Consider the following 25373-nt stretch of genomic DNA (forward strand, 5'->3'; position numbering starts at 1 on the left):
TTTAAACATCACAGGAACTAAGCACAGCTTCCCAGAATACCCTGTTAGAGACCTCATCACAGTTCATCTAATTGTACTGTTGTTTGGCCTACATCTCTCCAAGCTTTTGACTAGAGTATCAAAGGAGATTTTGTGAAATGCTGTGCTCCAGCTTAGGCTGACCATAATAACTTCTAGCTAGAATTCAACATGGGAGGCTATAGAGGAACACAGTTCTCCTGCATGTATTTTAGCATATGTCTAAGTGAGCATCAGAAAGAGCAATGACTGGTGACCATAGAAATAGATAGTAGTCAGCTGTTCTTGTCAGTCTTAAGGCTGTATAAGAAGTCCAGAAGACTATTAGCACTCAGTGTTAGAGCACTTGCATTAATCCTAATCCCAAAGGGCCTGAAATGTGGGTAGGTCTGCTTCAGGGAAGCAGAAGCCAGTGCGAGCTCCTGTAATCAAGGTCTAAAGCTAGCAAGATCTAAGCCCTTGCATATTGGAGTAGCAGCAGGGAAAGCCAGCCCCCATAGATCACTCAGCTCAGTGATGGAAGGGGCCAGGCAGGGCGCATCTTTAAGCATTTAGATCACAGCAGAAGACAAGGTAGGCCCAATGATAGAGGGGCTCAGGTCTTGAAATCCTTGAAGGATGCCTAAGATAAAAGCTCTGACCTGATTGGAGCCTGTCAGAGCCATAGCAGGGAATGCAGTACACCCCCCCCTTGAGGATTGTGTAAGGAGAAAGATACAGAGAAAGCTGCAGTCAACACCTGCATTGCTGTTAAAAGCCAGGGACTAAGTCAGAGGGTAGGGCCTTAAATGACAGCAGTATCCTGACCACAGAAGCTGCAGGACAAAACATAGGCTGCTCACTTAGTCCAAGAGAGCAGGAGAGGATAGCTCCTGGACCTCACCCAAAGGCCTGATTCAGAAACTGAGCCTGGACATAGGAGCAAAAAGAAGAAAACGTAAAATGTAACAAAGAAATACTGTGTATTAAGAGAAATCCAGGATTAACTCCACAAAAGTAGAATCCCAGAGAAAATAATGCCTTAGCCACAAAGACTCTTAAGCGTAGCTGGGAGAATTGAAGCAAGAGACTTAAGAAAAATGAAATTATAGCTGTTGAGGAAAAAAATTGGAAAGAGAATAAAAATCTTAGAAGCTAGAAAGCCATATCGAACAAACAGGACTAAATGGTTTCAAGGAAATATTAAAACAGTGAATATATTGGGGGAAAAATAAAGAAGATAGCAAAGTATCTGCTATCAAAAACAACTGATCTGGAAAACAGGTCAAGAAGAGATAATGGAGGGAAAAAGGAATATGTTAATGAAGAAAGTAAGAAGAAGAAAATGGAACTTACTATTTCTCATAATTGGGGTATGCAAGAAGAATATATAAACATAGAGGAAAGTGTGAGGAGAACAATTATGTCTTATCCAGAAAAAGCAAAATTGAAAATATTGCAGGGTTTGGTACAGAAGTATGTTAAACTCAGCAGGGAAACAGGCATGTCAGGGTTGGGACAGGGAAAAAGGAGGTGAGAATTTAAGAAGGAATATTAGGGTTTGGTGGGAATTGGGACATGCTGGTAAATGTTTAACAACTGGATCTCTGAAAAATAAATATACATTGTATACATGACACACTTTATCTGCACCAGCAGCATTTTCCCATCATTTTCATAAGTCTAGACAGCCAAGAAAAACAATAAATCAAACTTTGATTTGTAGTATTTGGTGATTTTGAGGTACGCATGTTGAAAATTTAACAATGGACTCTAAAGCCAGTTCATGCTGACTCCAGCACACCCCTACAGGGAAAGAAATTTCAACTTCAGAGGATAGATTATAAAGTGTTGACTAAAAGGGGAAAAAAAATTATGTGTAAGAATTAGTGGTCTTAGTCTGAACTGGATGAAGAAAGGAGTGGGAACAGACTACTTCAGTTAGAAATTACTAGTGTTAATCACTTTCCTTCTCTTTCACTACCTCCTTCTTTGTAAAGAGATAAGGATCAAAGGAAAGGGAAAAGTATAAGAGCATAAGATAGAGGAAATACAAAAATAATCATAACTGAGACAATATTATAAAGAAAAACAACTTTTAAGTAGTTAAGTACCTTGATTAATGAAATTACCAAGCCTGACTCAAAAAGACTGATGATGAGTAATGGCAGAGAGGGGATTGACTAGGGTTGCAAAATAGGTGTACATTTTCAGACATGTGTGGATTTGTTTTGCCTGACTGTTCATATAATGGGGCAAGGGAGGGATTTTGTTTTTTGGAGGAGGTGAGAAGGTGAAAGAGGGGGAGTAACAGTGATGACAAAAAAAAATAGAAAAGAAAAATGCATCAATGAAACATCTAATAAATGTATAGAAGAGAGCAGAATGGAATTCAGAAGGGAACAGTAAATCATTGGTACTATTGGGGTAAACTTAATATATACTTAAGAAACAAATTACATGGTAAAATTCTCCTTTTTTGTTCTTTGTATATGAGAATGTCCAGTTTTTCATGTCTTTTTTTAATGTCAGTAAACCATATCTATAGAATTCCTTTGTTCGACCAGTCTTTGCAGCCTTATCAAAAGAGGAAAAGAGGTTAGTCTGGCATGACTTGTTTTGATGAATTTCCATGCTGGCTTTTTGTGATTATCCCTTTCCTTTTCTACATGTTCACCAAGAATGGATGTTAGGCTTATTGCTTAATTCTTCAGAGATTGTTTTTCTTTCATCTGTTTTTTTGAAAAGCAGAACATTAGCCATTCTCTAATCCTGTGATATATCTGTCATTCTCTACAATAACTAATAGTACCTCAGCATTCATATCTGGCATTTTTTCCCAATATTTTAATATGTCATTTGTCTGAGTCTCCAGACAAAAGTGCTCTTTTCCATCTGTCGTCATCATTTCATCCACTCCATATCACTAATTCAACTCTCCTCTTTTCTCCGACATGCCAAAAAACCCCGAAAAACCCCAAACCTTTATTGTGCTCAGTTTAGCTTTCTTCTTCAGACTTAGCTCATTTTGAGTATTAGTACTCGTAGCACAATTCTTAAGGAAAAGGCTAACATACTTTGTATTTATCTTCCTTATTAGCTGTCCTTACTTCTATCTTTTGTCTCTAAAATCTAAATTTGTTTTTGACGTTCTACATTGTTCTCCTTAAACCACCTCCCATTTACCTTCTTATTGAAGTTATTTTTTCTTTCTAACTGATTTCATTCTTGAGAGATTCTCTTCTGTACTGTACTCCTTGTCGAACTTTAATTCATGGGATCCTAACTAGTCTTTCTTCCTTATTTATGAAATTAGCTTGTTTATTTGATAATTTATATATTTAAATTATCATTTCTTGTTATTCTCTCATTCATTTCTAAGTATATTCCTCCCCTTCACTTACCCTGTAAGATTTTAAAAGAAAAAGAAGCAGTCTAGCAAAGCAACACATTGACCTTATTTGATAGTATGTGTAATACTTCTCATCTCTTTCTCTGTCTCTCAACTTACATATACATTTCATGTCTCCTCAACCCTAAAAAGCTCTGAATTAGGAGTAGCCGTTGGGCTGATGGGGCATCCCCATAAGCTGTCGTCCTAAATCTCCTCTTTGTTTATTTACAGAACTCCTTGAAAGTTGTCTGCACTAGGTGCCTTCACTTAACTCTCCTCCCACTTACTTCTAACCCTCTTAAGTCTGGTTTCTAAATTCATCATTCAATTGAAATGGATCTTTAAAAAGTTACCTTTAATCTCCTCATTGGCAAATCTGTGGCCTTTTCTCAGTCCTCTCCATTCTTGACCTCTGTGCCACATTTGAAACTGGTAAATGATCACCTTCTGTTCCTGGATATTCTATCCTTTCTGGTTTTTTTGTGGCTACTCCTACCTTTCTGAATACTCCTACTCTCTTGCTGGATCTTCATCCATATCATGCTTACTACCTTCGAATGTCTCTTAAGGCTCTTATCCTGGGCCTTCTTTTTTCTCTATACTGTTTCATTTGGTAATTTCATCAGCTCTCATGAGTTTGATTATTATGTCTATGCTTGTAATTCATCATCTCTCTCTCTCTCTCTCTCTCTCTCTCCTGGGCCCCAGTCCTGCATCACCAGCTGGTGTCTCAAATTCAGCATATCCAAAACAGAACGTATTATCTTTTTCCCAAAACTCTTTCCTCTTTGAAACTTTTCTGTTACTTGTGAGCATGCTACTATCCTCCCAATTACTGAGGTTGGCAACTTCAGTGTCATTCTTATCTCCTCACACTTAGACCACATATCCAGTCATATCTTATCATTTCTGCTTTTACAAAATCTCTCATACATCCCCTTTCCTTCACTCACATAGCCAGCATGTTAATATTAGTCTCTGCCGCCTCTTTCCTGGACTGTTGCAATAATCTTCTAATTGGTCTCCCTTGCTCAGGTGTCTCCCCACTCCAATCCCCATTCAGCAGCCAACATGATATTCCTAAAGTGCAAGTCTGACCATGTTACTCCCCTATTCAATACACTGCATTGATTTTCGGTTACCTCAAGAGTTAAATATAAGAACCGTTGTCATTTAGAGCCCTCTGCAGCCTTACATATCGCTGCCTTTATGGTCCATTTACTCTGTGATGAAGCAGCGCTAATCCGTTTGATGTTCCTCAGGCACAATGCTTCCGGCTCTCCTCCATGGTGGGATTGTTCTCCCGTCCTCACCTTCATCTACTGGCTTCTCTCAATGGCTTTGCATTGGCCTCCTCCATGGTGGGATTGTTCTCCCGTCCTCACCTTCATCTACTGGCTTCTCTCAATTTCCTCAAGTTTCAGTTCAAATCTTGCCTTCTGTAGGAAACATTTCTGAGCCCTCTCACCTTCTAGTATCTTCTCTGGAATTACCATCCACTTTCACTGTCTATATCTGCTAATGCCTTCCACTTTCAAATTACCTTCGCCCCCATTTCCTTACATTTTGTATATGTACCTAGTTATTAACATTTCTGCCCCACTAGAATTTGACTTACTTGAGGGAAGGCACCACATTTTTGTCTTTATATCCTTAGTGCTTTACATAGTGCCTAGCACAAAGTAAGTGTTTATTAAATGATTATTGACTGAAGGGGGAAGGGCACATTTTCCCCAGTCTTTTTAGAGGGGCAGCCTTGGTCATTATCATTATACAGTATTTTATTTTATTTTATTCTTTACTTTTACAATATAGTTGTAGTTATGGGTGTTATTTTACTAGGTCTGTTTTTTTCACCCTTCATCAGTTCAAATTTGGTTCAAATAAGTGTTATAATTCTCTGCATTTTTTAAATATACAAATATATATAAATATAAGCATAATTTCTATGTGTGATTTCTTATGGTCCAGTAGTATTAAATTATATTTATATATCACAGTTTGTCCGTTCCAAAGTAGTTATTTATATGCTTAGTTTCCTATTAGTGCAGAAAGTATTGCTTTCAGTATTTTTGTATATGTGGGCCCTTTTTGGGATATATACTTAACAGTTGATTCAAAAGATATAGCCATAATTGTCACTTTTTAAAGCATAATTTCAAATTGCTTTTCAGAGTGGTTGGGCAGGTAACAGCCAGTGTATTGTTAATGGACCTGTCTGCTGAAGCTCCTTCAACACCAGCTACTTCTATATTCTGTTATTTCTGCACTACTGATTCTTTAAATTAACTTTTTGAGACTTGTCCTCCAAATCTGGCATCCTTGTGAGACTGTTTCCAATTTTACTTTTTTTTTTTTTTTAAATCACAAGCTCTTAGATGAAATGGTCATTTTCCCCCAGAGATCCCATAACATGCACCCCAGCCATCAGGTCTTCCTTGATGGTGAGAATTTGATTTGAAATACAATTGTTCATGACTTAGATTGTCTCCATTTTCCTTGCCACAAACAATATATATTATATATAATTCTTATTGATTTCCAAAGCATTTAAATATTCTATATCATATACTCAAAATAGATTACTCTTTCATTCCATATTTATGACTCTTTGTCTTCAGTGTTAGCACTCTAATCTCAGGTCATAGTGGCTTTATGATCTGTCCTATATCACAAATACTACATTCAGATTTTTACAAGTAATACATTAAATATTCCACTCCTTTTGAATTATTTTGTTCAGAAGCCATATGATATTTTGGTGAGAAATCAGCAAATTGCATTATCAGAGGACACTTAATTTTTTTTTTGTCTTTTATTTAACTTACTTCATCCTGAAATGCTTAGAGACTACTTTAGGCTAGCATTGTTTTGTGTTGTTATACTTTTCCTCTGGGTTATTGATAATTTTAGTTATTGAGCATTGTTAGCTAGCAGGGTAATAGAGGAAAAGATCATATGATATGTGAACTAAATTAAAATTCCATTACTGTTTACACAGATGTAAGCATGCATCTTATAAACAGGAATTATTTACATATATGAATTTGAAAAGTTTTTGTAAATTGGAATATTTTAGATATAAAATTTTGAAGTATACAAATTGGATTTTATGGTGGTTTAATGCTAATTAATAGGTCACTACCTGCTTTATTTTAATTTGCAAAGCAAGTGTGGCCACAGCCTGAGCCCTGAAATAAAGAAATATTTGTTAGAAGTACATTAACTCTTGTTAATATATCCAAAATACCTGATACGATTGCAAATAGTGTGTGTGTCTGTACACACATCTATATCTATAGCTATGTTTTTAAAGCTAAACACTTCTTCAGTCAGAACACTTTCAAGAGAAATAATAGATTATTCTTGTTCAGCACATTCAAAGATGAGTAATATTTTTAAATCCCACATGCACTTAGGAAAAAGCATAATAATAATTTTACATTTTAAAATTTGCTTTATCAAATTAGTTGCAAAGGTTTATAACCCATTGACTAAATCTTAAAGCTAGTCTGGATTAATCGCAGGGTGGTTCTTTTTTTTTGATCTTTCTAATTATTGTTAGGTTAAATTAATGGCTAAAAATTAGCCGTTTGGTTAAACTAAGCACTTCTCTACACAGATGTAGAATCTTTTTACACTTAAATGTCATTTTTTTATTATTGACTTTAATGGGTCTCTACATGCATTTCAAGTGTGATAGATTTTGAGTTGGCAGTTCTCAAACTTTTTTGCCCTTGAAAACAGTATTATTGTTTGCCATAAGAAGCAATGTGGTACAGTGGAAAGAACACTCACTGTATGTTTGGAGCTAAGGGAACTGTGTTCCAGTTCTGGCTCTGCCACTGTTACCTGTGTGACCTTGAAAATATCATTTGACCTCTCTAGGCTTCAAATTTCTGTGTTTGTAAAATGAGTGATTTGGACTAAAAGGCTTCTGAAAGTCCTTAGGTGAAGACATTGTAGCTCAGTGAAGTAAAGGGGTTTGACCAGGAGTGCCCTCCCTGCTTTGGAAGTGGTAGAGCTTGAATTTGAACCCAGGTGATTTGACTTCAAATCCCACGCTTATTGTATTGTATTGCCTACCTGTACATCCAGTATAATATTTGTCTATGATGAAGCTTCTGAAGTTGTTAACTACTGAAAGATAGCCTAACTACTTTCTTTGAACTGAATTTCTAGAGTCAGCTCATTCAGACTGCTTGTGGGATAGCTAGCTCAATAAACATTGTTTTGGAATTATTTGCAAGATAATTCTTAATTACAGTTTGTGTTTATCAGATTACTAATGAAAAGTTAATAGAATAAGTGAATATTTCCATTGGCCTCTCTTTTGAGTTCTGTATTCATCCTCAAGTATCTTTTTTCTTTTGTAGAATTTCTTTTTACACCTTTGGAGAATATTAATATTTAAAACTTTTCATCATTTAAAATAATACGAAATTGTAAGCTGGTCTTGTCTTTCCTTGTGATGATTCCTTTCTAAAGTTTTATTATCTTCAAAAAAGTGAAATCAGTTGAAAGACAATTAAAAGGTTCCCATCAAACTTACAGGAGCCAAGTTACTGGAATGATTATATTAAAGAACTGTCTGTATATTTTCTTCATTTTTGTTTGAATAATCGAATGAATTTCATCATTAAATTTCTAAACTCTGAGAAATCTTAAGAAGATTTTTATCATATGTCCCTTAGTCTTGTACACATTTTCTTTCTTTGCCAGGTTCTTTGGGCATGAGTTTTCAAGTGTAGTCATTTGTGAATACCAAACTCCCATTAGGGAGTTCCCACCCTAACCTTCCTAAAACAAACCAACAAAAGGCTCTGAATAGAGTATAGCACTCACTAGACTCTTGAGTTAGGAGACCTGGATTCTAGGAGTGATTCCTTTCTATCTAGTATGTACAGTTGTGCCCTTTTAGCCTTTCTGGTTTCAAGTTCATTATCTATTAAAAATAAAGTGTTAGGGGTTAACTGCTAAGGTCCTTGGGTTCAAAGTTACCAGTCTACGTGGCTCACTATCAGGAACTTGTGATTCCTGGGCATATATTGAAGAAAACTGAAAACCACTTTTTTTTTTAAATAAAGTTCAATTTAGCAGACAGTTATAAGGATCATAGATACGTGGTGTGACGAGACCTTGGAGACTATCAAGTTGAATCTCAAAATTAGAGTTAGGGTTATTTATAATTGTATACAATTACCACATAACAAGGTTACCTGTCATCTTATAGGTGAAGAGCTGGAGGATCCAGAGAGATTACGTTACTTGCCTTGATTCACATAGCTAATAAGTGTCTGAGGCACCTGGGTCTTCCTCACTTCAGCAACAGTGCTACCCACTACTCTATGCAGCCTCTAAAGGGCCTGGCATGTATAAGATGTTGTACTAAGTGCCAACAGTAGCAAAGATAAAATGAGATACAAATGCTGTCTCTTAAGGACCTTGTAATCTTGGGTGAGGTAGAATAAGATGTTTATACAAATAACTGTGATCCAAAATAGTATGGCTAGGTCAAAGGTGAGTTCCAGACAGAGCAAGAGAAGACGTGAAGGAGGGAGACATGAATTTCAGATGACAACTTTATGAAGATGGCAGCACCAAAGTTGGACCTCAAAGTAGAGGACAGATTTTTACAGGTGGGGAATGGGGATGCAGGAGGAGTCCATTATAAATATGAGTCAAGAAAGAGAGATACCATGCCCAAAACTTAGAGTATATTAAGATGAGTAGTATGAAATAAGGTTAGCAAAATAAGTTGGAGCCAGATGCTGAAAATTTGCATTGCAGTCCTCACTGCTGGATCTTCTTTGCTATTACTAACTCTTCAGTTGCATTGATTGATTGAATCAAGGCAGCTGAGAAGCATGACGATTTGCCATAGGGACTTTTTTTTGATATTTTCCTTCAAACTTCTACAGTGTATGTAACTCTGTAGTAAAAAGTAGCATTTTGATGAAAAAACTCACTTCCTTATATTCTTAATCATCTCTAACTTGAATATGAGTGACATAATTCTTTATCTCATTCATAAAGTATCAAGCACTTACATTAAATTTTTTTCTTACCCTTTACACCTTTCTCCCTTTTTTGTTTCTTACTTGCTTGTGTTATTTTCCATGTTTTCTTACTCTTTTTTAGGCAATTTTCATTTATAAGTTGGATTTCATTTTAGTAATAGAATTGACATAGAATTTATATAACATAATTGTCATGAGAGATTGAGGCCACCACAGTGCCTTTAAATCTGTTGCGCATAAATAAAACTCTGTCCTGTTTTTAAAGACAATGCAGTAGCTTTGTGCCCATTTCAGTTTATAATGGTTACGGACAGGAACTTTTACATATAATTGTAAATCTCCTTCCTCTAGTTTACTTATGTTTTTTGTTTACCAAAGATTTGTCAGGGCAAAACCATTATCTTTAAGTAGTATTTCTCATATTTGGGAATGTTCAACTGTGAAGTGGTTGATCTCCTCCCTGTGCAACTGTTAGAAAATATTAAGTGGAGTTTGTCAATGCTAGCTCTGAGCATTCCATTCCTAAGGGAAATGAGAAGGAAAGATGGACAGTGTGTAGATTGCAGGTCACCTCAAGTTTGTAGATTTCATCCTTTAGCATTAACATACAATTTTTGAAATCTCATATTTCTTTGCAAACAACTTTGTTCTTTTGAGTAACCTCATCTATAATTTCTCAGGCATTAAAAACATTTATACATTTGATATGCAAACAGAATGAAATGTGCATTAGATAGGTAACCATGACGTATGATTTTATGCAAAAGTAAATTTTAAAGATGCTTCTTTAAAATGGGGGTGCTTGCCTGTGATTCTTGCTATTAGAGAGGCAGAAACTGAAAGGGTGAGCCCTGATGTTCTCAGCTGCATCGGAGCTAAAGCTTATTGAATATGGTGAGACCTTTCAGTGGGGGGCCACTAGGCCACTAGGAGTAAACCCAGGTTGGAAACAGAGCAAGTTAGAAAAGGAAGACCAAATTTTTTCTGTGTTCATCTGGGATATGAGTTTTTAGAAAGGGTGGCATTTTAGAATTGCAAATTGATTGTAGGGCATTTGAGGTGGAACAAATGTCCTGAGTGGGGGAGAAAAAGGAAAACCTAAATACTGTAAATGAGTAGTCCAGTTTAGCTGGTGAATAGTGGCTTTTGTAGGAGAATAGTGAAAGGTAAGACTGGAAAGACAGGATAAAGTCAAATTGTGGAGGACCTTGATTGAATAGGAAGAAATGTCTAATTGTAATTTCATTATGTCACATTAGAAAAGTACATTCTCAAAATTGCAGTTGGATAGAACATTCTTCCTTCCATAAAACATCCAATCAAGGAACTTTGTAATTACCATTGACCTTATCATTATCATGGAATATCTGTTTTTAAACATAACAAATATTGTTTTTCCTTTTTTCTGAGACCTCTTAAAATCACACTTGTACCCAGAGTCCTTTTGTTATTGAATGAAATCCACAAAGTGGTCCTTCTGTCTAATAATTATAATTTGTTCACCTCAAAGAACAGCAAGAGCACACAGTGCACTCTGTGTATTCTTCTTTACCTGTATTTATTAAAGGGTGTGGCTCTTGCTCTTGTGCTGGCTTTTTCATTCATTTTATAATCATTTCAGTGTTTGCCCTTAACACTATCACCCTGCCCCACATTAATGCTTCATAGTTATCTAACTTAATGTAGTATCCAGCATAGAACCAGCTTTTAGCATACTGTAGTTTGCACAAAGAATAAACTTAATAGTATAACTTTATATAGTTTGTTGAATTGAGTTGAATTGAATCGAAAAATGCAAGTGTGAAGTGTTTGCAGCAATCAGCTATTCAGTTACTTTTTTGATAGTTCTTTGAAATTTGGACTTGGTATTTTAAAATTCTAGAATCATTAGATTTCAAATAATTTTTTAATATCTCTTAGTTAAATCATGGATTCTTTTTTCAGTCTTTTCACAAAATTTTGACTTTGGGATAAAATTCTCATACATGTTAAATTGATTGATTTAGATTGATCTTAGAAGCATGTCTCTTGAAAAGCAATGAGTAGATTGAAAGTATTTGCCTCTTTTTTTTGATGGTTTGGGTCTGGGATTTTTAGAAATAAGCCCTAAAAGAACCCAAATTTCCATACATGTAATTATTCATTCTTAATATTTTGACCACTTTCCTCTTAATATGAATACTGTAACTAGTTTGAAAGTCTTATTTGAAATATATGTATAATCAATTATAAAAAAGTAATAATTACTAAATAATTAACTGCACTAAGAAGTATATAAAACAGTCTAGCTTTTTCATTGATTATATCCTGAGCCAATTATCAGTTTCTATTGTCAGTGGACTTATAATCTCTTTTAATATAATATGGATGCTACACTTCTATATTTTTGAAAGAATTTTTTAATTGGATTTATAGCTTCATGAGGAAATGTTTAAAAATGTATATTCAGTATATAATGTAATAGTTTAGTAAAACTTTTAAAATTCCATACTCACAGAAAACTAATTTCATTTTTACAGTTTGAATTTGCCTACTTATTATGTACCTAAGAAATGTCCAATTTAATAGATTTTTTAAATTGTTTATATTTTATGCTTACATTTTATGTTCTTCATATCTTATGAGCACTTTGAGAGCTATAAGGATGAATTACAGTTATAGTAGCATATAAAACATGTGTAACATTACTAAAGTCTAAGTTCATTGAGTGCTGTGTGTAGCTCTTTATGCTCTAATATAATTAATTTGTTTCTAGATGCTGGCATCACCATCAACATCAGGTCAGCTGTCTCAGTTTGGGGCAAGTTTATACGGGCAACAAAGTAAGAATTTGCATTTATTTCGGGGTTCCCTTTTTAATAAAGAGCTATCTATATGTGCATTAATGGGGAATTTCAAAAGAGGAGGCATTTTCAGTCTTTTTTCATATGCATTCTTATGATAAAACCTCATTAATTCATAATTTGCTCATTTAGAATGTGCTATAATTTGCACAAGTTTGCCAGGATATTACTTAAGATAACTTACAAGGTTCAGGTATTTTAAGAGAATCCAATTTCATGCTAAAAATGTTACTTATACAAATAATATTTAATATTTTTTCAAACTTCAATACAACTTTAGCTAGATTAAAATAACACTTCTCTTTTGCACAGCTCCATATTAGTTGCCACAGTATTACTCTGTCTTTACAGTACTAGAAGAGATGGAAAGGACCTTATAGTCCACTTCATTTATTATATAGATGGGAAAACTGAGGCCCAGTTAGATTATTTGACTTATTCATGACTATATTCTGGATTAGAATCCAGGAGTTCTGGCTGGTATCAGTTCTCTTTCTACAATTACACGTTCTATTCTTTAAAAATATTTTGTAATTCTGACTTATTCAAAATTGTCTTCCTCACAGCTGTTGCCAGTTAGAGGGTTTAATAGTACATATTAATTTAGTTTATGAGATTATAATTATGAATTTCCATGTTTTACCTGAAATAGCTTATTAAGTAACATATCAGTTTATGGAATGGCTGATAATATCTGGTGATAAAATTATATATTAAAAAGGAAATCAAATAACAACTTAAAAGATTGTTATTTAAAATTTTTAAAGATATCATTAATAGGGGCAGCTAGGTGGCACAGTGGATAGAGCAACTGCCTGTGAAGTCAGGAGTTCAAATCTGGCCTCAGACCAAACACTTCACACTTACTAGCTGTGTGACCCTGGACAAGTCACTTAACCCCAATTGCCTTTAAAAAAAAAAAGAAAGAAACAACTAATTAAAATTGAGTATCAATTTAAAAAAAGATATCATTACTATATCCCAGTTACAACAAAAACAGTTGTGGATGATTACTGTAGTTGCTGTAGCTAAGTATCTTTTCTCCTTACCATGTGTTCCAGATAGACTTTTACTTTCTAGATGACTGTCTGAATAGAACCAGGCATTGCTAAGGGGGTATTTAGTGAATATTGCTTGACCAGTTGTCTCTACAGCGTAGGCATTAGGGTGTTATGAGTAAGATGGTAAAATTTAGAAGCAATTTTAATAAATTGTTAAGTTTTAACTGTATTGTTAGTACTGTTATTTGAGGATAAAATACAAATATCTTTACAATCTGTGTTACTCTCTTTTCTTTCTTTTTTGATCCAGTTATTGTATCATATATACAGGTTTTTAATTGCCTTAATTCATATGCCTTGGGAGAAAAAAGGGTTTGTATTTGTAATTAAATTAGTAAATTGCATTTTCTTTTATATTAAACCAGGTTATCACTTACACAAATTATAAAAAGAAAAATATCTATTTAACAATAACCAATCATGACTTCAAAAGACTAATAATGAAACATGCCTCCCAACTCTTGACAGAGGTGATGAATTAGAGTTGCAGAATCAGACATGTGCTCTGAAACGTGACCAATTCATTGATTTGTCTTGCTTCATTATTGGGAAGAGGAGGCTTGGTGTACAGTGCTAAACATTTTTAAAAGAGTATCAGTAAGACTTTTTTTAAATGCACAAAAGAAAAATAATAGTTCAAAAGGAACACAAATAGAGAAATTTTGTTACTTTGTTAAATTATACACATTTTACAATATAAATTGTATGTAAATAGTTCGTTTTCTCATATAATTCTTTCTCTTGTTCTTTGTACAATGAAATATTTCTGTTGTCCACAACAAAAAAGAAAATTGAAAAAGAGAGTTCTTGAAAACGCATTGTGGTTCTCACATCATCAGGATGTATAATAGTATTATCTATGAAACATAATTCTGAATAGTAGACCCTGTTTTTCACTGACACATTTTGGATATGTTTTTACAGGAAAAAAAAAAGACATCCTAGAAAAGCTAGAGTTAGAATACCAGAACAATTTTTTTCTTCCTCCTTTTAAAATGTAGCTTCTGTCTTATCTTGCTACTTCCCTAACCCCTTTTCCTCATAGAAATAGAGAGTCATTACCACCAAGCCAGAGAGCAATTCTCATGTAAGTTCTTATCCTCCAGCCTAAGCTGATTGTTGGTTAATTCACTTTATCAACAGTATAGTTATATGATGCTTTAAAGTTTGCAGGGTGCTTTCCTTCCAGCACCCTGTGAGTTAGGTTGTGCAAATCTGTTCCTATTTTGTAGTTGAAGAAACGCCAGTGACAGGAGGTTAAGCTATGCATAATCATGCAGCCAGTGAACACTGGAGATGAGATTCAAACCCAGGTCTCTTAAATTTCAAGTCAGGTACTACTTTCTGCAGCCATGCTGCATCTCCTTTTGTTTTGGATTGCCCTGCCTCTTTATTCCCTCAACTTTGCTAATGTCCCTTACCTCTCTTTTATAGGAGTTATTCTTATCCTCCTGCTGAAGACCCTTTACTCTTTCCAGTACCCTTGTTTCAGGAGTTGTCACCCCCTTCTCTTGCCCCTTAATGACAGAAGTCTATTTGGAAGTTGCCTCCTCCCCCAGATGATAAAAGAGAAGAAATGAAATGAATTGTTCAAATGAGGAGGACTTGTGATAGTTCTTGTCAAAATACAGGTTAGGCAAACCAAAAAGAACTGGAGGAGCACTTTAGAGCATGGCTCTAAAGCCATTTATAAGAATAGAGGGAGCCAGTTACAAAATCAGTGACACCATTTGATCCTGTGATACTTTTAAAAGATACATTCAGGGATAAAAAGAATTCTAGAGAACTTAAAACTTTTTGCTTTTGTCCTTAATGAGGAAAACAAAGAAGCTCTAATTCCCATATTATCTTCTCAAGTAGAAATAGATTGAACAAACTAGCTATAAATAACTGGAACAAAGTAGCATCCAGCAGAGAATTTTGAAGAAACTGTAGGGTGAGATTTGTGGAAATCATGAACAAAATGTGTAACTTATTGTTAGAAATGACCATTATACTAGAGAACTCAAGTGTTGTCCATATCACTTTTATCCATGTGAAAGATAATCATAGAGACCGAAGGGGGAAATTATAAGTTAGGGATCTTCGTTTACCATGAAAGTTCATTTAAAAATGAAAGACACTGGAATAAATGTTAACCTCTGGAAATTGTAATAATATATCTAAGGGGCAAGTCAGAGATCCTCATCATCATCATCAGATGAAGTCCATGGGATGATGACAGCAACAGTGGTGAAAGGGAACAGGTCAGACTTTCCAAAGAGTTCATTAAGTAATAAAACGTTATACTATGTTACTTTTGATTTACTTATAAATCTTTTCTTTTGTCAAAATGTTGTTACATTGTTTTTAAAAGTGTTCACTTATGATTTGGATCATTTTATTGAGACATTTATTAATATTTAACTTAGAACTATTGATTTTTAATTGAAAGTATAACTCTGCTCTTATTGCATAGCCAGAGATGTATAGTTAGTGCCTCTTTACAAAATTATAGAATTTCAGTGTTGGACAGGATCTGGATAATAAGAATCCCCTCAGCAGTCAGAGAAGAGCTGTAAGTGGGAGGAAGCCACTGCCTTCTGAGGTAGCCCATTCCACTTTTGGATAGCTCTTACTGTTAAACATTTCCATGCACGGAGCTTAACTTTGCCTACCTCTTATTTGTACCTGTTGTTCCTAGTTCGGCTATGTAGGCCCAACAAATAAAGTCTGATTCTTTTTTGGATCCTAATTCTTTCATCCAACATATTAGCTATCTTCCTATGTTTATCATTTGTCAGTTTGGTAAACATACTAAAAAAGTGTTTAAAAGCAAAGAGTAAAATATAGTTCTGCAAGACCTTCCTATGGGAAAGTCTTTAATCTGACAATAAACTGATAATAACTCCTCTTAGATGTCACCCGTGTAGCCTCTTCTGAATCCATCTAATTTAAGGTCTCTTACCTACATTTGTATCTTCTGTGAGACTGTCATTTGCTTTCCTCAAATTTAGGTAAGCTGTTTCCTATGATAGTTTTCTCATCTGCCAGTCTGAAAACTGTCTAGAAAAAGGGGGAGGAAGGGGGAATAATGTTAGTCTGATATGAACTGTTCTTGATGAATACCATGTTGGCTTTTTGTGATTACTTCCCTTCCTGGGTATTCATTTGCCTTCATTTTAATAATGTAGTCTAGATTTTTCTAGGAATCAAAATCAGGGCCACTTGCCTATAGTTTACTGACTTTTTCCTTTTTGGACGAATTTACCCTATTTGTTCCAGTGGTACCTCCTATTTTTTTTTTACTATGATCTTTCAAAAACTATTCACAGTGACCCATCATCCCATTTACTAGTTTTTTTAGTAGTAAGAAATTCAGTTCATCTGAGCTTTGTGACTAGAACTTTTTAGGGACTGCTAGGTGCTCTCTTAGTACCTCCTTACCTATTCTGCAGACATACACAGGGAAGATAGGAAACCTCTGTGTTATTATAGTGAAATTAACAAATACAGTCATGTGGGAATTACTTGGGATAAACAGTGATTATGTTATGATTTCACTTTGTGACATTAGTGGTCATGAGTGTATACTTCTGCTGATACTAGGCTAACTCACAGTATCAGATCAGTTGAAAATGAATTGAGCTGGTTCTCCACCTTTAGTTCTCTGTCAGATGAGTATTTGATTTTAATTTTATGCCATAAAAATATGGCTCTCTTGTTATGTTTGTAATTCTGTAGTTTAAAAGAATGGGTATTACTCCAAGAACACCTGCAGAAGGTGTAGTTCTTAAAGAGCACACTTCAGTGATTGTTAGAGATATTGAAGCAATTGTTGGTGTGGGGAAGTCAGACATTTCAAGGATCATTCAAGCCTGTGTGAAAAAGAGCCAGTCACATGGAACACATTTAGAAACAAAAAACAGTGCAAGAACTTATGGAGTAGTTTTCTTAAAGTTGAAAGAACAGTGAGAACACACATTTATTTAAAAAAACAACAGCATTTGGTATGAAGAAAAAAATGTTTGGCATGAGCAAGAATATGCAAAATCTAGAATACTGAAGATTGGAAAAAAGGTATTTTTACAATGAAACTGATAAAGCTTACTTTTTCATTCAAGGTTGTACCAAAACTGTTGCCAGAAGTTTAGGTGATCCCATAAGATCTGAACATCTTTGTCAGTTTGTAAAACAGCTACCAAAAAAAAAGTTTGGGAAATTTTTACGTTTTTAGTGGACCCCCATCTGAGTCTTGTGTTTTTTGAGGTAGTGCCAATGCTGATAAATATATTGATGTATTGAAAAGCAGAATCATTCAATAATTATAGAAATCCCCAGTGGACATAGAATATTGCAACATGCCCAGAAATTTGTCCAGGAGATGGAGATAAACGTGCATTGACTGTTTTATTTAAACCTTGTTGAAAACTGCTTGACTATGATCAAGGGCAGACTTGGTAAAATGGATTGTTTTTCAAAGGTTCACTTTCTCCAGTGTGATATGTGGTCTCATGATGAACTAAAGAATGTGTCAGTGTATTGTGAATTCAGTTCCAAATTGTATAAAACAAATGACTGCAGCAAAAAAAAGGACATATTACATATTTAACATTTTTTTAAAGATGTAAAAAGTTGTAAGGCTTATTATATGTAAATAAATTTACTTATATTTCTTTGTCCCAGTTAATCTGCAGAGCACTGTAGTTATCTGATTCCCTCTCAGCCATCAAGATAATCTCTTTCCTAGTGGTTATTTTGGATCTATATCAATATTTCTTATATAACAAGCTTCCTTCTTGGAGGGTCTATTTTCTTTAACAAGAGCTATACATCTTTTACATAGCATCATATGATCTGTAGTCTTCTTATTTTCTCCTCTGTCAGTTTTTAGCCTAGTGACACAGGTCAGAATTTCCTTCTCTTTGCAAATCCTTTTTTGGGTTTGTTTTGTTTTCTAATAGGATGCCTTCTTAAAAAAAAGAAAGAAAGAAAGAAAGAAAGAAAGAAAGAAAGAAAGAAAGAAAGAAAGAAAGAAAGAAAGAAAGAAAGAAGAAAGAAAGAAAGGTGTCTTTGTACACTAGAGAATGGAGAGATGGTTTTTTATGCCCTTTTAGCATTGTAGGTAGAGATCTGTGCTGAACTTTAAACATAAATAACAAATACTTGACTGTTGTAGAAAGAAACATCACTCTTTGAATGTCACTGCAAACTTCCTCCTGCTGTCCGTACTTTCTGGAAGAAAAATCCTCAGTCCTTACCCTTTGCAATAGGTGCTTTTATGAGTATCTTCTTCTTCCCTCTTCCCAGCTGTGGAACTGCCATGGAGTTGGCATACTCAACTTCCTTTTCTCAGTGTTACCAACTTCAGCATCCTCCTTTGTTTCTCCTTTTTTTACTTTATAAAATTCTCACATCCTTCAGATGTTCATAAGTCATTCTTCTCCTGTTCCAGTCCCTTTCTTTCTTGCTACTCAGTGTTTTCTTGCAAGTTATAATATTGTGATATTCATCTTTTTCTGACCCATTAAGCAAGATGGGTTATATAGAGTATCTATCTACATTACTCAGAAATTTTTATGTACTCCATAGCAGTGGGGTCTTGCTACTTTGTCTTTATATTTAAAGATTCCCACTGTGTGACCCTGGGCAAATCACCAGTTGCTTCACCAAAAAGCAAAAAAAAAAAAAAAAAAAAAAAAAGATAAGATTCCCCCTAACTACATAGCTACATGATTTAGGGAGAGGAACTCTATAATTTCTTTAGCTCTCAGCTGATGCTGACTGACAGCGGCAGATATTCCTTATACTCTTTTATAATATTTAGGAGTCATCTACAACAAGATGTTAACCAGACTGATAGTTTGCTAATAAGGTGAGACAGAGAGAGAGAAGCTTTGAAAGACAGGTGGGAGGATAACCAAGAAAGCTGCCATCATGAAAACCCAGATAGGAGAGAGTATCTAGAAGGCAAGGGTGTTCAGTAGCATCAGTTGCCCCCCCAAAATCAAGAAGGACTGATATTGCAGAAGAGCCATCAGATTCTATATCTTTCTGATTATATACTTTTGTGCGTTATAGTTTTCATCTCATATCCTTCTAATAATATAGAAATTATACTGTAACCTCCATTTTGGCTGCATTCATAGTAGTTACATAATAAATGATTGTTGAATTGATTTTTATTATAGTAGTTTTCCAGTGGCAAAATACTTCTATTTTTACCTGTTTAGTCATCATACTCCAAGACATTATGTGCTGACTTTGTTTATTTGACTATTGTTTGGTATGAATATACTAGAAAATAAAAGGTTTGCAATGATCTTTTCTCATTAAGTAAATAAAACCATTTGACTTAGTATTTATTTGAAACCGAAGTTTAATAAGTCAATCAATAAGCATTTCTTACATGCCTACTATGTGTCAGGAACTGTGGTAAGCACTAGGGATACAAATTTTAAAAAGTAAAATCCCTACTTGCAGGGAGCTTACATTCTAATGAAGGAAGACAATAATAGGTCAGTATAGAATAACAGAGAAATAGTTAAATACAAAGTAACAAGAAAGGATTTATTAAGCACCTACTGTGTGTCAGGCACAGCAGGATAAATTACAGTTGGGGACATCAGGAAAAAGATTTCATGCAGAAGATGGTTCTTGAGCTGTGGCTTGAAGGAGAAGAGGTACTCTTATGAGGTGGGAGGGATTCCCTCCTATGAGTGAATTCCTACTGTGAAGAAAGACCCTTGCAAAGTGGAAGATAGAGTTCTATGTGAGGAACAGAAAGAAGGCCAGCTTGCCTGTATCACAGTGTGAAAAGGGGAGTGATGGGTAGTGAAAGGGGTAAAAATTGGTTGGGGCCATGTTTAGGGGAGCATTACAAGCTGAAGAGGAATTTGTATTTCATCTAAGAGACATTTCTCAGGTAGCCACTGGAGTTGATTTAGCTGTGGAGTGACAAGATCAGATCTGCCTTTAAGAAAATTACTTTGTTACAGTGTTTAGGATGGCCTGGTATTGTGAGAATTGAGGCAAGGATGCCAGGAAGCAAGGTGAGAGGTCCAGAACAGCGGTTGTAGTTGTATGAGATGGATCAGCTAGAAGAGTTCAGTAAATGAGTAAAAACAATTTGTTTCCTAATAACAGATCTCATGTAGAGCTTTGAGATTAATTGGTACATTATTAAATATCTGAAGGCTGATTATTTTATCTGGAATTATCCCACTCCTATTTTCCTGTTTCAGATTTTCTGACATTTTTCTTTCTCTCAAACTAGTTAGCCTCTTCCCAAGACTGAAGCTGACATCATTTAAATGTTAATTGTTCTGTGGAGGGAATACGGAGAATATGGAATGTTAAAATAAGAATATTTCAGATTATCTGTACGTTTCCTTTATTCACACCATCTTCTTTGACAAATAATAAACTGAAGAAAGTGTGCCAACTTATAGTTGACTAAATGTTTTGTCGTGTTTAGATCTTCCTTTCTTAAAAGACTTGCTTGAGAAATTCTTGGTTTGAGATTTCTCAAGTTCTTAATTTTTCTGATGTTATTTTTTATAGTAAACCATGAAATGTATTTGCGAGAATGGTCAAAATGAAAATAATTAAGCAACTGTAGGTTAATATTGTAGAAGTAGGGAGGGTAGATATAGCAGGCCTTTTAAAGGCATAGATTTGGCTACAGTGAAAAAGATGGAGAAAGGAAGAAGAGAAAGGAGAATAATAAAACAGGTGAGAGAGCAGGGAAACAAATAAGAAGACGAAAAGGAGGAAAAATGAGCATGGGGACAAGGGAAAGAACAGAAAAAATATAAGTTAAACTTTATGACCTAGAGAAAGGTGTCAGCAGATCGCTCTTTGCTGACTTAGGAAATTGTTATTTATTCTAGGGATTAGGGAAGGCTTCAGGGAGAAGTATTATTTTGGAGAGGAGTGGTAGTATTTGAATTGGGCTTTAAAAGAGAAATGGGGTCATAGTTTTGCATCCACACCACTCTGTATTTTGTGTTATCTGTGGTGTAGTGGAAAGAGCACTAAATTTTAAGTCAAGAAACTTTGGTTTTAATTTTTGTTCTGCCTCTAATTGTGACAAGTCCCTAAACCTGTGTCAGTTACTTCATCTATAAAATGAAAGCTGAACTAGATGATCTTTCTTTTAGGTACCTTTGGCCTGTAATATTCTGTGATTCCACTTCCAGGCAAGGGAGGATAAGAAATAAATCTCATTGGGACACCTACAACTAAAACTACATTTTTAGTATAGAATGGTGTATACAGCAGGGGTTCTTAATCTAGAGTCTACAGTGTCCATGTATAGATTTCAGGGGAGACAGGCAGAGGTAAAGGGTGAGAGGTTACGAACTTAGACTGGAAAAAAAAATCACATCTTCATTTTCAGTAACTTCTAATTATAATTTAGCATTTCCTTCAGTTATTAATGTAGACAGTAGACATTATTATGAGGAGGGGTCCCTCGGCTTTGCCAGATTGCCAAAAGGGTATATCACTGCATACACAGAAATTTAAGAACCTTTTACTATAAAGGAATTGAGGTGACCTAGGGAAAGGTTATGTTGGAGTAGAAAGGAATATAATCTTGGAGAAGGATACGCTTCTTATGTTGCTAATTTGGGTTTTTCCTTTCCAATCCAGTTTTCTCTGCTGTGTCGCAGATTAAGAGAGAGTAATTTTGAGTTGCCTCACTGATAGTCTTATGGCCCCAGGCTCTGCAGGACATTGTGCACTCCCCAGAGGTGGTATATAACACAGGGTCAGCTTCCCCATGGTTTTTTATTTCTAAATTAAAGCCTGGTAAGCACCATGTATACATTATGACAACTATGGTTATTGAGTTCATAGAAATCAAGGAGTTTTGCAGCCTGAATTTTAAGCTTACCAGCTTCCGATATAACAAATCAGCATTGTTTGTATTGCAAAAGTTTGTTGTGATGCAGGAATTAAGAAAAAGCACTTCATCATGCCATGGAATGAAAAATTAACTCACCTTTACATTCATGGTGTCTGGAGAGCACTCTTCTGGTAACTCTCAAAGAGAACCAAGAAAATATGGGTCAAAGTGCACAACAGCATTAATGTGGTGTACTTAATTCATTAATTCCTCATTTAGGGCAGTGTTGACTCTTAATTCACATATAATTCTTGCCACCTTTTCACAGCACTGAAAAAAAAAAGGCTAGTGATTCTTGAATCAGTGAAATGTTGCTTGGTTTAGAAAGGAGAAAGGTGATTATTAAAGTTAAGATGAGAGAACTGGAGATTATCTGCCAATTTCCTTTATTCATGCTATTTCCCTTCACCCTTTTGCACAAATTTCCTGAACCATCTAGAACATACCCCAACACGTATGTATGTATGAAATCACAGATGAATTTACAGATCTTTTAAGTACTGGAAGTATTTATAAATTTAGACTGTATAGAAAAGGGCATTTTTGATGTTCATAATACAAATCTTCTGTCTATGAATTCAGAGACGGTAGTCAGACATGGGTATAATTAACATAGCATGATTTTTAGGGTATAGTAGAAAGAGTAAGTGTTTGATCTTAGGAGACCTAGGTTTGGATTCTGGCTTTCACATGCTGTTCAACCCACTTTAGTTTTCTGGGCTCATAATTTATAAAATTAGATGATCTCCAAAATCCTTTCCAGCTCTAAATTCTTGTGACCTGCTTTGCATGCCCATTCATAGCAGATTAGAAGCTACAAATTAAAAGGTCTGTATGAGAAGGTGCCATCAAGAGCAGGCATGGAAGTAGTTTCTTCTTCTGTACAATGAAGTGTCTGAACTCTGTTAGCTTTCAGGTCTCTTCTAGCTCTATAGTTCAAAATTGGAAGGCCTAATTTTATGGAGGAAAGCTGCATGGTGGCCTCTCTGAGCTATGAAGAAAAGAGGTTAAATATTTTTCTATATCTCCTGCTTTAGGACAATTACCATTAAAGACTGCTCAACTTACTGTGTTTTAGTTCATGAATGTTAGACTTTTCTGGGAAATTTGCTAATTTAAAACACCTCATTCCCTGATATTACATTAATCTAGTATCAAATGTCTGAAATGAATGGAAATCCTTTAAAAAAATTTAGTAGACAAGTCACAATGATAGATTTGGAATAGACTTTTTTGATTAACCTTTGCTAGCATGATTTCTTATTTATGAATATATTCTCTAAATGGAAATATTTTCTCTAAACCTTATCATATCTCACGCCAGTAAAAGTAAGTAAAATTAAAATGTAATATATCTTAATATAATATAAAAATTTATAATATCAACTTCTTTACAAAGTAACTGATGCTTTAACTTGGCAGATAAAGAGCTTAATAGAGAGAAACGGATTCTAAAGTATAACATTGTACATTAATCTTAATAAAACAAGTCAAAATATTGGTCCATGGATTTTAATAAAGCACATAAGTCTATTGCCAAACCATGGACACATTAATCTTCTTAATTGAGTGTTGTAAAATAAAAAATGTATGTAACTAATCTCCATGTTTAAAATCTTATAGATTAGAGAATATCTTGATGTAGAAAATTTCTTTTAAGATGTCATTCAGAGAAGTTAAACTTATGTCATTAGAAAGCTATAATTTTGCAATTTCTTAATGCTCTGTTCTAGGATTTTTCAGAATTGGTTATGTTTCCCTCCTGTATAGGTACACTAGGCCTTCCAATGAGGGGAATGAGCAACAATACCCCTCAGTTAAATCGCAGCTTATCACAAGGCACTCAGTTACCAAGCCACGTCACGCCAACAACAGGGGTACCAACAATGTCACTTCACACGCCTCCATCTCCAAGCAGGTATTTACTAGTGATCTCAAATATTTCTTTAAAATCTGTCTCTGTATAAGTCTAAATATAGTGGTATCACTAGATCTGTGTTTATTATCTTATGTTATGAAAAAGATAATCTATTAATATACCTGCAGACCTGTAGATATGTAATGTAAATAACTTTGTTTTTATTTTAAAAAAAAAAGGAAACTTTTTTTTTCTGGTTCAGTGTTTTTCATTGAGGCAGGGAATTGATGCACTATCCTCATACTTTCACTTAATTTAAATATTTATATTGTAGTAGGGTGAAACATTGGCAAAATATATCCTCCCTTATAGATTTCAGGTCAAAAAGAATGAATAGTGTGCACAGTGTTAAGAAATTAGAGTGAATGTATTATTTTTTAAAATAATGCTACAAGATTTATTGCTTAATTTTGTTTTGACACATTAGTCATTCTAACAAATATCTTCCCCTCATTCCCATTTCCTCAATTTGTACCTTCCCCCAAAAAAGTTGAACAAGGCTGGAGTAATTGGATCTAAGAGCACTTTGTATTTTTGTAGTTTGCCATTTGTTAACAGAGAGTAAGAACACATGTTTTAACTTTAGAAGGGTCATGTTCTCAGGTATTTCATATCATATTATTCTGTCCCATTATTTCTGGCATTTTATGTTTCTTCTTCCATTAATTCCTAATGTGATTTGCCTGTTCTTCCATCAGAATCTAGAGAAAGAATATGAAGAGTTTAGTAAATATGAAAAATGTTGTTTAGAAAAATACACTGGGGATCTAGATTATGACACAAATTTTTGTTTAGAAATTTAATGAGGGATTTTCAAGACTCTGTCTTTTATAAACAATTTCTTTTTCAGGGGTATATTACCTATGAATCCTAGGAATATGATCAACCACTCCCAGGTTGGTCAGGGCATTGGAATTGCCAGCAGGACAAATAGCATGAGCAGTTCAGGGTTAGGTAGCCCTAACAGAAGCTCGCCAAGCATAATATGTATGCCAAAGCAGCAACCCTCTAGACAGCCTTTTACTGTGAACAGGTAAGGTAAATTAGATCATCTTGCATGTATATAAATTGTCTTTCTCTTTATCTTTTGGCTTATTGACTACATTGCTATTCATGCCGACCTCTCTGTTCATATCCTCAATTCTTTAACTGTGAATTCATAATGGTATATCATCTCATACTTGTGATCAAAGATTTCACTTTTTTCCCCCATCTCAGTTTTGCCCAAACTCCCTGGCGTTAAGGATTTT

The 25373-nt window shown here is 34.7% G+C and overlaps 1 protein-coding gene across 1 annotated transcript in view; it reads left to right on the forward strand.

Moving 5' to 3' along the window:
- Positions 1 to 25373, forward strand: part of CNOT2 (CCR4-NOT transcription complex subunit 2) — a 183157-nt gene that overhangs the window by 127699 nt on the left and 30085 nt on the right. The window contains 3 exon segments of the mRNA XM_020990249.2: positions 12167 to 12233; positions 23976 to 24123; positions 24974 to 25156. Coding sequence (XP_020845908.2) covers positions 12167 to 12233; positions 23976 to 24123; positions 24974 to 25156 — 398 coding nt within the window.

This window comes from Phascolarctos cinereus, unplaced genomic scaffold (assembly GCF_003287225.1).
Source record: "Phascolarctos cinereus isolate Bilbo 61053 unplaced genomic scaffold, phaCin_HiC Scaffold_1;HRSCAF=81, whole genome shotgun sequence".
Lineage (NCBI taxonomy): Eukaryota > Metazoa > Chordata > Mammalia > Diprotodontia > Phascolarctidae > Phascolarctos > Phascolarctos cinereus.